The sequence below is a fragment of the Quercus robur genome, chromosome 7, assembly GCF_932294415.1.
Source record: "Quercus robur chromosome 7, dhQueRobu3.1, whole genome shotgun sequence".
Lineage (NCBI taxonomy): Eukaryota > Viridiplantae > Streptophyta > Magnoliopsida > Fagales > Fagaceae > Quercus > Quercus robur.
This window is the reverse complement of record NC_065540.1, coordinates 17,400,591-17,413,693: the sequence shown is the minus strand read 5'-3', so window position 1 is coordinate 17,413,693 and position 13,103 is coordinate 17,400,591. Positions and strand designations below refer to the sequence as shown.

General features: G+C 36.2%; 1 protein-coding gene across 1 annotated transcript; it reads right to left on the bottom strand.

Moving 5' to 3' along the window:
* Positions 1 to 76: 76 nt before the first annotated feature.
* On the bottom strand, positions 77 to 11,289 carry LOC126692556 (uncharacterized). The gene is made up of 4 exons (XM_050388191.1): positions 10,777 to 11,289; positions 10,382 to 10,673; positions 1,541 to 1,704; positions 77 to 1,004 (listed from the first exon to the last, which is right to left on the bottom strand). Exons 1-4 carry the CDS (start codon positions 10,903 to 10,905, stop codon positions 513 to 515), a joined length of 1,077 nt encoding a protein of 358 aa, XP_050244148.1. The 5' UTR covers positions 10,906 to 11,289; the 3' UTR covers positions 77 to 512.
* Between the last annotated feature and the right edge of the window lie 1,814 nt (positions 11,290 to 13,103).

Sequence of the window (13,103 nt, the reverse complement as noted above, 5' to 3'; positions counted from 1 at the left end):
CAATAAAAACGTAAAATATAAGAGAATTCTTCATGTATTGGTAAATGCATGCTCAGATTTTACAAGAATGAGCATAGGAAGCACAATAAAAGGCAAAGTATCATTACTACAGAATTGCAGAGCCTAAAAACCATCTTGGCATTTTGTAGGCATTTATGTCCATTAAATTCTACACCCCCAAAACAATAAAGACAAAAAGTACAGCTTTAAGTGCAAAAAAGGGTAAGAAATATGTAAATCCTGTGCTTCAATAAAAAAATAAAATAAAAACAAATTTTACAGACCTCATTTTGGGATCTAACTATCACGTGACAGTAGACAACTATCAACAAAAGCAAGCTTTTTGATCCAGAAAAAAACAAGTGAGAAAATTTTATATTCAATTTCTCAGTTATCCTATTTGTCGTACATTGAGTTTGTGTTTTTGTTTTAATCTTTTGGTCCACCCTCTGCTACCTCACCTACCTTTGAGCAAAAATTCTATTCTCTGACCCTTTTTGGCTGTCAAATAACTAAGCATTCCAGTCATTTTCCCACCCATCTTTGTTTGAAGATCTGGAAGTAAGGCCATTTGCAGAAATGCTTCCTACATGCCGGCCTCCTGGTGACTTCACTGCATTATCTCCATCCCAATCGTCATCCCAACCCTCATCCCAACCTTCTGCCGTTTCCACATTGATAGCTGAGACAGATTCTTCTGGCAAACCCATTTCAAGTTCTTGATATGGGACTCCGCCATGGGAACTCTTCTTCCGAAACTTGCAGCAAGCCCATGTCCCTCCAAAGACTAGCACTGTAAGAATCAAGAAGTAGGCACCATTGACTGGGGTCAACAGCTTGTCATAAGAAGGGAGAATAAAAATAGAGTTCCCTTCTCCAGGAGGGGTCACAGGAAGCATAACAGAGTTCCCTTCTCCAGGAGGGGGCACAGGAAGCACACATTCACCAGTTCCAGTACGTAATATGATTTTGTAGCTTCTGTCATAAGTTAGCGAGACATTTATCTGAAAAACAAGCACAACAAACAAGGCAACTCTGTTTACAAAAGTCCAGTGTAGTTTTAAATAAATTGAATTAATTAGAAACAATTAGCATATGGAGGGAAGATCTAGGTCCAACAACAAGACTAAATTGAGGTTTTTAACATTATTTAACTCAGCTGGCCAAACAAGCAGGATACATACTTGCAGATCTCAGCTAAAAAGTGCCAGAAAAGAACTATTTATCTATTAATCCTAATTTTTCCACCTCCATCCTGCATATCTTAGCAATAAGTTAAGGTAAAAGAATCAAAAGATAGGCAGTATTTCTGGTAATTGCGCTTTTCCAGAGTCATTATTACTCAAATAAGTATGTCATGAAGCAAATCTTTATTTCAAATTGTTCAAGAAAAAGAAAGAGAAGAAGATATTCCTGATGGCTACAGCTTACACCCCAATATAACCTTTCAATTGAAATCTCATTCACAAATATACAAGTGTCATTACATTAGCAAGATCATAGAAAATAACAGCGTAAATAAGAGAAATAAGAGCCATACCATTTCACTTTGGTTTTTGGGTATTTCCACACTTTGGTTTTTGGGTATTTCCACACTTGGGATTTTGGGTTTTTGCAGCTCCTTAATAGCACTTTCCACGGTAAAGTTCACTTTCAAAATGTTCCCTCCACCATTTTGGACTATAACAACCAGTTCTTTGGACCCTGCTATGTGATGGAGAAATTAAATGAAGAACTTTTCATCTCTTCAAGAATATAAGGGATAGAAATGTATCAATAAAATCAAGCTCTAAATCCAGCATCGATAAACAGCATATAAAACTGAGCAGTAAACTCTTTTAGCCTTTCTTAGATAAGTAAAACCTTGTTTTTTCTTAGCTTAACCTTTAATGCTTTTGAGCTATAACTGAATAAATACTTTTTTTTAATGGTAAGTTACATGGCATCCCATGGACTTGAACTCAAGACCTTACCCTTCACCTTGCTCTTACAAGGGAAGGAGATGCCATTTAAGTTAGAGCTCATTGACACTGTAACTGAATAAATATATAAAAAGAAACAGTAGATGAAGTTACTTTTAAAACTTGCTTAGCCTTTTTTTTTCATTTCCCTCCTAAGATTTATTTGTTGTTAGGTGCAAGCCATGCAAGTAAATGACCATTTTTTTTTATATAAATTATAAAATTTATTAAAACAAGAAAGTCTCAGTACACGAGATATACCGAGAGAACAAAATTCACAGAAAAGATGCAAGTCAATATATTTGAAAAAAAGTCTCTTACAAAAGATGACGTATATTATGTCCTATGTAAAACTGCAGGGAATATATGTATCAGATTTTTCTTTTTGAAAATCTATCAGATTATATGGCTTTATAGAAGATATGTAATAATGACACTTTTTTTTTTTTGGAAAGAATAAATTACACATCTTAAGCACTCCAAATGAACCCATCAATTAAATAAGTAAATAAATAAGGGGAAAAAAACTTCAAATAAGCCATCAACACTGTCATCAATTAAACCTATAGATATGCAGAATTTTAAAATAACTTCATGTATGACCACTCATTCTTGTGCATGTTAAAAACAGACAGGAAGAGCACTAAGGCACCGTTTGGTTGGGGTGATTTTTAAAGGGATGAAAAAGGGGAAAAGGAAAATAGGAGAGAAAAGCCCACCAAAATCCTATCTCTCCAATTTGGAGACATCTGAGGTACGAAAATAGGGGAGGTGAGGGGTTTTTGAGAAAACATCGAAACTAACCCTCTCACCTACTGTGCGCTAACGCTGCTGTTTTTTTTTGCCAACAAAAATCCTCTCTCTCCAATTTGGAGAGAATTGAGGAGTGAAAATAGGGGAGAGGGGTTTTTGAGAAACATCAAAACTAACCCTCCCACCTACTGTGCATAAATGCTGCCGCTTTTTTTGTTATTTATTATTTTGGGTTGAATCAAGCAGTGGTTTTTATTTTTGTCTGTCAATGTGTTTCTTAAATCAAACATGCAGTGGTTTTTTTAAATCTGTCAACATGTTTTTCATTTCAGTTCTCTAACTTTCAATTTTGTTATTTCAGTCCTCTAACTTTCAATTGCTGTCAATTCAGTACTCCGTTAGACCTCAGTTTTCTGCTGTTGTTAATTGAGCTAAAACGATGTCGTTTTGGCTCCTTTTTTTTTTTATTTTTTTTTATTTATAATAAATTTCGAAGTATCGAATTGACAATAATTGAAAGTTAGAGGACTGAAATGACAAAACTGAAAGTTAGAGGGTCAGTTTTGAATTTTTTCCTAAATTAAATGGTGGCTTTCACCTCGAATACAAAATATATATAATATAATATAATGGAAAAAAAAAATTATATATATATATATATATTTTTTAGTGATTACAAAAAATTATTTCTTATATTATGTGATAAGGGCATGGGAGTAAATTTATACAAACAACATTTTCTATCGTCCAACTTTTCTTCTAAACCAAACAAATGAGTTTTCCATCTCTCCACTTTTTCATGCTTCCAACCAAACACCATGAGAGAAAACTAAAATCTCTTCTATTCTCTCACTTTTCTATCATTTCTCCATTTTCTATCCTCTTACCATCCCCAACCAAACGGATCCTAAAGCAAAAGTTCAGTATAAGAGGATGGTTTATGAAGTTTTGAAAGGTTGAAGAATAAAATAGGGTTTCTCACAGGCTCAATTTTACAGCATTTTAGCTGCAATAACTCATGACCTCAAAGATGAAGGCTGAAGGGATTGAAAAATATAGCAAATGGTTTCATGGGAAGCTAACAAAAGTAGAGTTAAAGGTTTTGATTCATTGACTGCTAAAAGGTTTGAAAAGATATGTGTGCCATGGTTTATGGGTATTCCACATATATAAAATTAAAATAGCTACTTATGATACAAACACACACAAAAGAAAAAAAAGGAGTAAGCTCTTCACAACCACTGTATCCTATGAATGATTCAAAAATCAGGCCAAAATAAAAATTAAACCCTGTTTAAAAACATATTCGGCAGTTAAACTTGCTTTTCATGAGCCTTTTGTAGTCTACATCAGCTTGTGTGTTTATTTAAAAGAACCATATAAACAAATACAAAAGAAGCACAACTATAAAATAGGCTTTCGCCTCATGTGGTTCAGATTAGGACATTGCTCAGTTGAGTTGTACAATTTAAAACAATTTCTCTTTCAGTTTGTGATATATTTCTTTAGAAGTGGAAGTATATTAGAAGAAGGTGGGATGGTTTTGCACGGTTCATCCAATATGATGTTGGTGATGGTACTAGAGTCCAATTTTGGCATGACTTGTTGCAGGGTGAGGCTAAACATAAGGAAAGATATCCCGATTTATTTCTCAAAGTGTGGAGTGGTGAAGCCATGGTGGCCAATTATGTAGAGTTCTGAACTAACTGTTTTTTTTTGGGAATCCATTGTTCATCTGTGCTGCACATGATTGACAAGTGGAATCTATTGCCCAATTATTGGAGCATTTGTATGCCTTTGTTTCGGCTGAAAAAGGATTCAGGAAAATAATTTACACCCTACGTTGTGTTTGGTTGCGCGTGAAAAATTTGGTCAAACAGAAAATCATTTCCGTTGACTGTAAAATACCCACCCCACAGGTGTAAATTATTTTACACTTTCATTTTACCTTCAAACCATTTCCATCCTCAGAAAATTTCTCTCCTCACTCACGCCAAGCCCAAGCCGAAGGACGGAGAGAGCTATCGCCGGTGAAGCCCAGATCCAGGCCTCGACCCACGGCCCCACCGGTCTGATCACACCGCTCAAACCTATCGCCGATCTGATCGCGCCGCCTCAGCTTCTCCGTTGTGCTCAAACCCATCTCCAATGATACCAGCTAAACCCACCCCGATTTCACCACATCCCAGTCCCCGACCCATGGCCTCACCGTCGTGCCTGCAAGCCCCTCTGCCGGTGAAGGTAGTTTCTCATCTACTTCACCTTCGTCCTCTCTCTCACTCATCAGACCCATCCTTCTTCCACCCATGCCGTCACTGCCTTAATTTTTTTTATTTTATTGTAAAATAACATTTTTGCTTGGGTTTTGGAGGATTGGTGGTTGGGGTGATTCATGGGTTTCAGTGGTGGTGGGTTGGGGGTGAGTTTAAGCGTTGATGGTGTCGATTGGGGGTGGTGGAATGTTGGCTATGGTGGTTTGTGGGTTTCAATGGTTTTGATATTGATTTCTTTTTGATTTTGATTATGTGGTGGATGATGGCCGACTAGGTTTGGGAGCTGAGAAAATGTGAAAAATTTGTAGGAAAATAGCATTTTCAGAATGTTACCAAATACCGAAAATCATTTTCTGGACTATTTTCCATTACATAATCAAACACCTGGATTTCATTTTCCTTACAGGAAAAGAATTTCCCCTGAAATCATTTTACGCTCGGAATTGACTTTCCGTTGAACCAAACGCACCCAAAGTTACACTGATCCCTTTGCAGATGTCAGAACCAAGGCTATCAACAGAAGAGTTATTATAACAACGTGTTTGGGGGTTTTTTGGGGGGGGGGGGGGGGGGCATGTGTCGCCAAAGGTGGCTTTCTTTTCGTGACGTGCAGCACTAGGACAAAATTTTTTTTTTTTTTTTTTTAATAGTTAACGAAACAATTTTATTAAATAGAAAAAAGTAGCCAACCCGAGTACATTGGGGATGTACTATGGGGGCAAAAAACAAGAACCAAAATTACAATGATCAAGTAAAGCAAGAAGGGAAAAACAAGAAAAACGCGACGAAACCACACTCTAAACAAGGAGAGTATGCAAGAAAAAAGACTTGATCTCTAGCAAAGACCTCTCACATCCCTCAAAGCATCTAGCATTCATTTCCCTCCGATTATGGGGCAATGAAGCAAAAGATAATCCACCGACTCCCCACACCTCTTACACATATAGCACCAATCAAGGACAATAATACTCCTTTTGCGCAGGTTATCAGTAGTAAGAATCTTACCTAGAGCGGCTGACCATGAAAAGAAAGCCACCCTTGGAGGGACCTTCAATTGCCACACCAACCTCCAAGGGAAGGAAATAGTAGAAGTGTAGAAAGAAAGATAGAAACCTCTAACTGTGGGCTTCCAACAAACCTTGTTAGGGTCAACCCCCCGCACTTTCGAAGAGTAAACAATTGCTAGAAACCGATCAAAAGAGTCTTCCTCCCAATCCTGTGGTGAACGACGAAATTGAAAGTTCCAATGAACCCTCCCACTAGTCCAAAACATAACCTCCGCCACAAAAGAATCCCTTGCCCTGCTAAGGCAGTAAAGATCTGGAAAAGCCTCTTTAAGGGTACAATCACCACACCACACATGGTTCCAAAACTTCACTCTACTACAGTATAATGTAGGCGATTCTAAGCATGGTATAATTATGTTGGAGTGATGTTTTGTGAGTAAAATTCATGGAGAGAGTGTGAATCATTAATTTCTAACATGTTGTGGCTAGCGAGTTGTGGTCTATGATCTTTTGCTCATTTGGTGTATCCTAGGTCATGCCTCACTCTATGCCGGAGCTGTTGTCTTCTTGGATGGGGAGGTTTGATGGGAGAAGTAATGGGGGACTTGAGAATTCATCCCCTTGTGTCTCATGTGGTGTTTATGGAGAAAAAGGAATGCTTGTTGATTTGAACAGCAGGAGTTGAACTTGGCAAAGTTGGAATATTTAATGTTCAAGTTTTTTATACGAATGAACTTCATTGTCTCTCATGTCCTCTATAGCAAGGTTCCTGGAGTATCTGGATTCTATGAGTCTTCACCAAATCCTCTATAGTATTTTTTGTTTCTTTTTTTAATTTTTTTGTTTGCAACTCTACACTATGTACACTTTTTTTTTTGTGCTAGCTCAGCGCTAGCTTCGTTTTCTAATTTTATTAATGAAATATATACTTATATATATATATATATATATATTGATAGGTAATCAGAGAACTATTATTAATGAGAAAAAATGAAAAGTACAAGTTGTTCATGATGATGAACAACAAGAAACAGAAAAAACAAACAGCAAAACAAAAGAGTGGGAAATCAGAAAGATAATCTAAGGGAAAACATAAACTCTGAAAGAGACGAAGAATCAGTAAAGCCTTAACAACGATACCACTCAAAAAGACTGCGCTGGCATAAAACCTTTAACTTATCCAACGTCTTCTCCATGTTCTCAAAGGAGCGACAAGTTCGTTCCAACCAAACAATCCACATTAAGCACCCTCAAATCAAATTCCAAATATTCGAGTTATGCTTCCCAAGCCACTAATGCCAAGAAGATAACAATCCCGCCACCGATCCTGGCATAACCCAATGAATACCAAAAGCATGAAGCATGAAGGTCCTTAAGGTATGTGAAACAGGACAATGAAGCTGAAGATGGTCTACCGACTCCCCATCACAACAACACATACAACACCGATTTACCAAAGGACAACCCCTAAGCATGAGATTATCTAGCGTGAGAATCCGATCGTGAGCAACTGTCTACAACATATATATATATATAATATTTAGGTTTTGGCTTAAAATCTTTTGGTTTTAGTTTGTACAACTTTTAAAGTCTCACCTTTTCGAGGTACAGTTGTGCTTTTACAGAATTTTTAAATACAAAATAAGGCAATAAAAATATGGAACCTCCAACTCCCCCCCGCCCCCCCCCCCCCCCCCCCCCAACAAAAACATATGTGGGTGAGTCTAGGTTTGAGTCCATGTGGGCGCTAGTCTCCCCTTTACACCAACAAAAAGTTTTTGTCCCAAAATTTTGGGGTATACTATGGGTCCTCAATGGATTAGTTAGGGTCAGCCACATGTATTCTTTTCCTCAATTTTATTCTATTTAAGTCATAGTCTATGTTACTTCCTTAATTCTTTTTTGATAGGTAATAAAAGTTTCATTGACAAGAAAAGCACAATGTGTTTACAATAGTAAAGCCACTGCACTTGAAGCAAATACAAACAAATCAAAAGGAATGTTACTTCCTTAATTGAAGTGTCCTTTTTAAAAAAAAAATTGATAAGTCCTTTTTTTATCACTTCTATTAATATTATCTTTGGTCTTCCTCTACCTTCTTTGGTTCCCTCCATTTGGATCAACTCACTCTTTCTTACCAATGCATTAATCACTCTTCTCTGAACTTGACCAAACCATCTCAAGCGACTCTCCCTCATTTTTTCATCAATTGGGACTACCCCTATTGATGACTACCTCTACAATATCAAAAATAATGTATGACTAACTTTTATTTTTCCTAATCAGTAAAAAACGTCATTCTAATGTATGACTAATGTTAACCTCAAGAAAGGTTTCTTGACCATAAAAACATTCATAATCAAATCCTAGTTTAATATCTTATACAACTGCATGATTTGACCAACAAGTAACATTTGAATAAGGCCGAGAAATGATGTGGTTCGGTTGTTGGAGGAATTGTACGGCATAAAATTTAGGCCAGGAGAGGAAGACACTATAGTGTGGATTCCTTTGCCTAGACTGGGTTTCCAAGTGAAGAGCTACTACAACACTCTTAGAGGAGGTGGAGCAGATTTCCATGAAAAGAAAATATGGAAATCTTGTGTCCCTTCTAGAGTAGCCTTCTTCTCTTGGTGTGCGGCATTAGGGAGGATTTTGACTGCTGAAACCTACAGAGGAAGGGGTCATTTATTGCTGAGTGGTGCTACATGTGTAAACATAGTGGGAAGGATAATAACCACTTGTTTCTTCATTGTGTCATGGCTAGATTATTGGCATTATTGTGTGATGCCTTCTTCAGTGATGGAGTTGTTAGAGTGTTGGTGATTTGGTGGGGGGGGGGGGGCAGAAGGGAGGTGTGGCAGGCTGTTCCTTTATGCCTTTTATGGTGTATTTGGAGAGAACGTAACGCTCGCTGCTTTGAGGGTCAATGGGAGGAGAGGGGTTGGGGGGGGGGGGGGGGGGGGGGGTATTTGTACCTGGATGTCAATATATGAGCAGATTTCACCACTTGTTTCTTTTTCCATGCAAGGATTATTAGACTTCATGGAATCCTTGCACGTTACTTAGCTGTTTTTCTGTATTTTCTTTCTGTATCTTCTTTCCCTTTGCTTTTCTATCGCTTTCTTCTATACACAACTAGTGTATTGGGATTGCTTTCTTCTTTTAATAAAGTTATTTATTGATAAAATAAATAAATAATTTTTGAATAAGGCACTCTCCTATGAACAAAACACTTGCCTATAATCTCAATAACACTTATCATCCAAAAATAAACCCTACACCATAACCTTGCATAACGGGATGGCTACCAATGCCTATAATCCCAATAACACGTAACATTCAAATCTGACACTCTCCTACAAATAAAACATTTTCCTATAATCTCAATTACATAAAATCAATAAGCAAATCCTATCTTCTTCTTCTTTTTGACATGTAATTGTTTTTTTTTTTTAAAGATTAGATTATTTCATGCTTATGATGATGGGTGCATTGTAACATAAAAGAATTACAAAATAATTATAAACAAAAGTTGAGTGATTCTGTGAAATCTAGAAGGGAATTGCTATTCCTAAGATCTCATTCTTGAGACCAGTGAAATAGAATTCGAATCAATAATGGTTCCAACTGAGCCTTTGATCTTTCTTTATCTTCAAAAATACAATCATTTGGGTCTTTCCACAATAGCCACATCAAACATAGTCAAACAAAAGTTCCAAAACTCTGAAGAGTGCTTCCCGAACCAATTTTGAAACCCAAACAAGAGACTCGCCACCCACTGAATCCTAAAAGCTCCAAATACTAGACACCATAAAACATATACTATACCTTTATCACAATAGTTCAAAAAATGATTTACAGTCTCTCCACTACACCAGCCCATGCAACACCATCCAACTAAAGAATGAGACCCTCTTCTACTATATTAGTATATTGTGCAACAACATGAAACACCCAATGCCAATAATCCCAACAACGCATAACATTCAAATAAATCACTCCCCCATACTATACTAGTATCTTCTGCAATGGTACGACACAACCACAACAACAACAAACCTTAATCCCAAGTTTTTAGGTTCAACTATGGATCCTTAACAGATTAGTAAGCATTGCCCACATTTATTCTTTTCCTACATTCTATTCTTAATAAGTTCTACTAATGTTATTTTGGTTCTTCCTCTACCGTTTTTTTAATTCCCTCGACTTGAATAAACGCCGAAAATAACACAACATTCTAGTACAAAATTATAAGATTGCAAGATATAAATTTGTTCCACAATCATACTAAGCAGTAAAAAAACATACGAATTATATTTTTTGAATAAAGACACCATACGAATTATGATACACAGCAATAGTGTGGGAAAAAAAAATACCATACCAGGTTGAAAATCTTTGATGCAAGCAGTCATGTTCGGTTTGGCCCTGCATGTCCTATCCAACGCACTACATTTCACTTGCAAATCCTTCTTCTCCTTATGACCCGTTTCAACATTTGGGTCGGAGGGAGGACCCGTATCGCTATCTTTCTTACCCGAACCCTTATTCGGATCCACCAAAGGCGCTGGCACCACGGGTGGCGGAGGCTCCGACTTCTTGTTATGGGATCCACCAGCAGCTGGATTCCGATCCACTTTCCTGTCCACAGGAACCGGACTCGGCGACGGCGAAATCTATATTTCAAAAAAAACAAAAAACACTTTTTCTTCAACTATTCTCTGATTTGTAAACCAAAAAAACAAAAATCAAAGAGAGAGAGAGAGAGAGAGAGATTACAGGAGTGGAATTGCTAGGAGCAGAACCGATTAGCTTTCGAAACTTGAAGAGCAAGGAAGCATCGGAAACATCGGCAACAATCAGAAACAACAACAATAAAAACGTTGCCAGTAACGGATTTTTACCCATCACAGATTCACAAACTGTCCTTGTTTGGAAACAAAGGACACGGAATTATTCTAGGGTTTTGTTTCCATGAGAATCATAATAGAATAAAGAAAAGGGCGAAATGAAATGATTTTTTGTTGTTGGTGGATTTTGAAAATTGATAAGATATAATAATACACACGAATCTAAAAAGCTTAGAAATCAAGCAATAGAGTAAACGAGAATTTGACAATAGAAGTGAAAAACAAAAGGGTTTGGGAGATTTGGAGTTTTGGTGTTTACGAGAGTTGAGAATTTTAGCAGAGAGAGATTTGGATTGTCAAAGTCTTTGCTTCAGCCAGAGACAGAGAGAGAGTCGGAGTCTCCCGAGTCTTTTATTTTTGTTTTTTTTGGTGTGTGATTTATGTAATTTGTGTGTCATGTCGGAGAAAACACGTTTATTGGTGAACATGGGCCGGGCTGATGTTTGATATTGGGTTGTTATTTTTGGTGGCAATTGATTTGATTTGAGCGGGAGGACCTGGAAATTGGGTCCTTATTTTGAAGGCATTATTATTGGCTGGTTACTTAACAAAAATGAGGCCCACTATGGGTCCATGCAGTGACCTCTTGCCATCTTTTGGGTACTCCAACTTAGGGATGAAGTAAGGAGTTCGAGTTAGGGGAGGTTAATGATTTGTAGACTATAGTTGTTTGGATTGATTTGTAAGAAGGCAAAGATTTTGGAGGGAATAAGGGGGTTAAGTTTTATTTTCCTTGAATCCAATCTGAATTCAGCTCTAACATATTTAGAAAAATAATAATAATAAGTTTTTTCTGCAAGACGGGTTAGAGCCCCTTAGGGCCTAATGTAGGTCAATTCCCACTTCAACTCTATCTCAATATTTAGAGTAAGGAAAAATAAGTAGTATTGTTTATTTGAACTCTATAGATGGAAATAATATATACGGAAGGATTTGAACCCTATAGAGTTTGCTTGTTATATATCATCAAGTCAAAGTGCCAATGGGTTTATGTTTTGATGTATGCAAGATTCGAACTTAAGTCGAATATGTAGGTATGATTTAATATAAGTCTCTTGTTTGATGATAGAATTTTCACCGATTAAACTAATTGGAACTCTCATGTTGAAGATATCTTGTGCGAGATATATATATTACATTTATATGTATGTGAAGTCTCCGTGTGTGAGTTTTATATAGATGTGAAAAAGGATATTACATATACATTATATTTTTTTTTATCCTTTATAATGTGTGACATAATTTTATTTATGATTTGGTAAAACATGATACAATTATTATTTATGGCTGAATTAAAGACAATATTGTATGGCACATTAAAATTTGTTTGCATGTATGTGTGTGTTTGAGAAGGGAAAACTACTTAGGATTTTCTACATTCAATTTAGAGAAGCAAGCTTATAGTAGCACATGTAACAAGCATGGAATAGAATATCCAAACAAAAGTTTATAGGACTATTTCTTTTGCAACTTTTGTCCAAAATAAGCCTGATCCTAAAAGATCTCAAGTGCAACAACACTAAGGAGTATAACATAATTTTTTTCGTGCAATAGAGAATAAAGTGCAATAGCTTCTAGCCTTTAGCAGTTCTTTCTTGTCTCCGGCTGTGAATTCATGTGGAGCATTAGGTAGATCATATTAAAATTTGCTACTTCTGATGTTCAATTTGATATTTCGAAGAATAACATGAATTGATTCATTTTTTTTTTTTTTATGGGGATTGCTTCTTATTATTATTTTTACTCTGCAAATACAAAATGGACCCAACATATCCATAAACCATATCAACTCACTAGTAAAGGTTGAGAAAGATATTCCCTTCCCGCTGGCACTCTGCCATGATATAGCTTTTTTTTTTTCATGTGTAATTATAATATATACTTGTTCAAAAGTTTTTTTTTTTTTTTTTTGAGAAGTGTTCAAAAGTTTATGTAACTGTCAATTTAGTTTTTGAACTTCTAATTTAAATTATTTAATCCCTTGGATTTTAAGTTTGAGACAAGTATTTTCCGTTTTTTAATTAATTTGGTCATGTGATGTACACAAAGTAATAATGACATTTTGAATTTTTTTTTATGATGCCATAGAAACATGTTATGAGATTAAATCCGTTAATTTTCAATAAAAATACTAACGGAGCATTTAATTTATTGCAAGCTTTCAAATCAAACGTTTAAAAAAAACAAATTCTCACA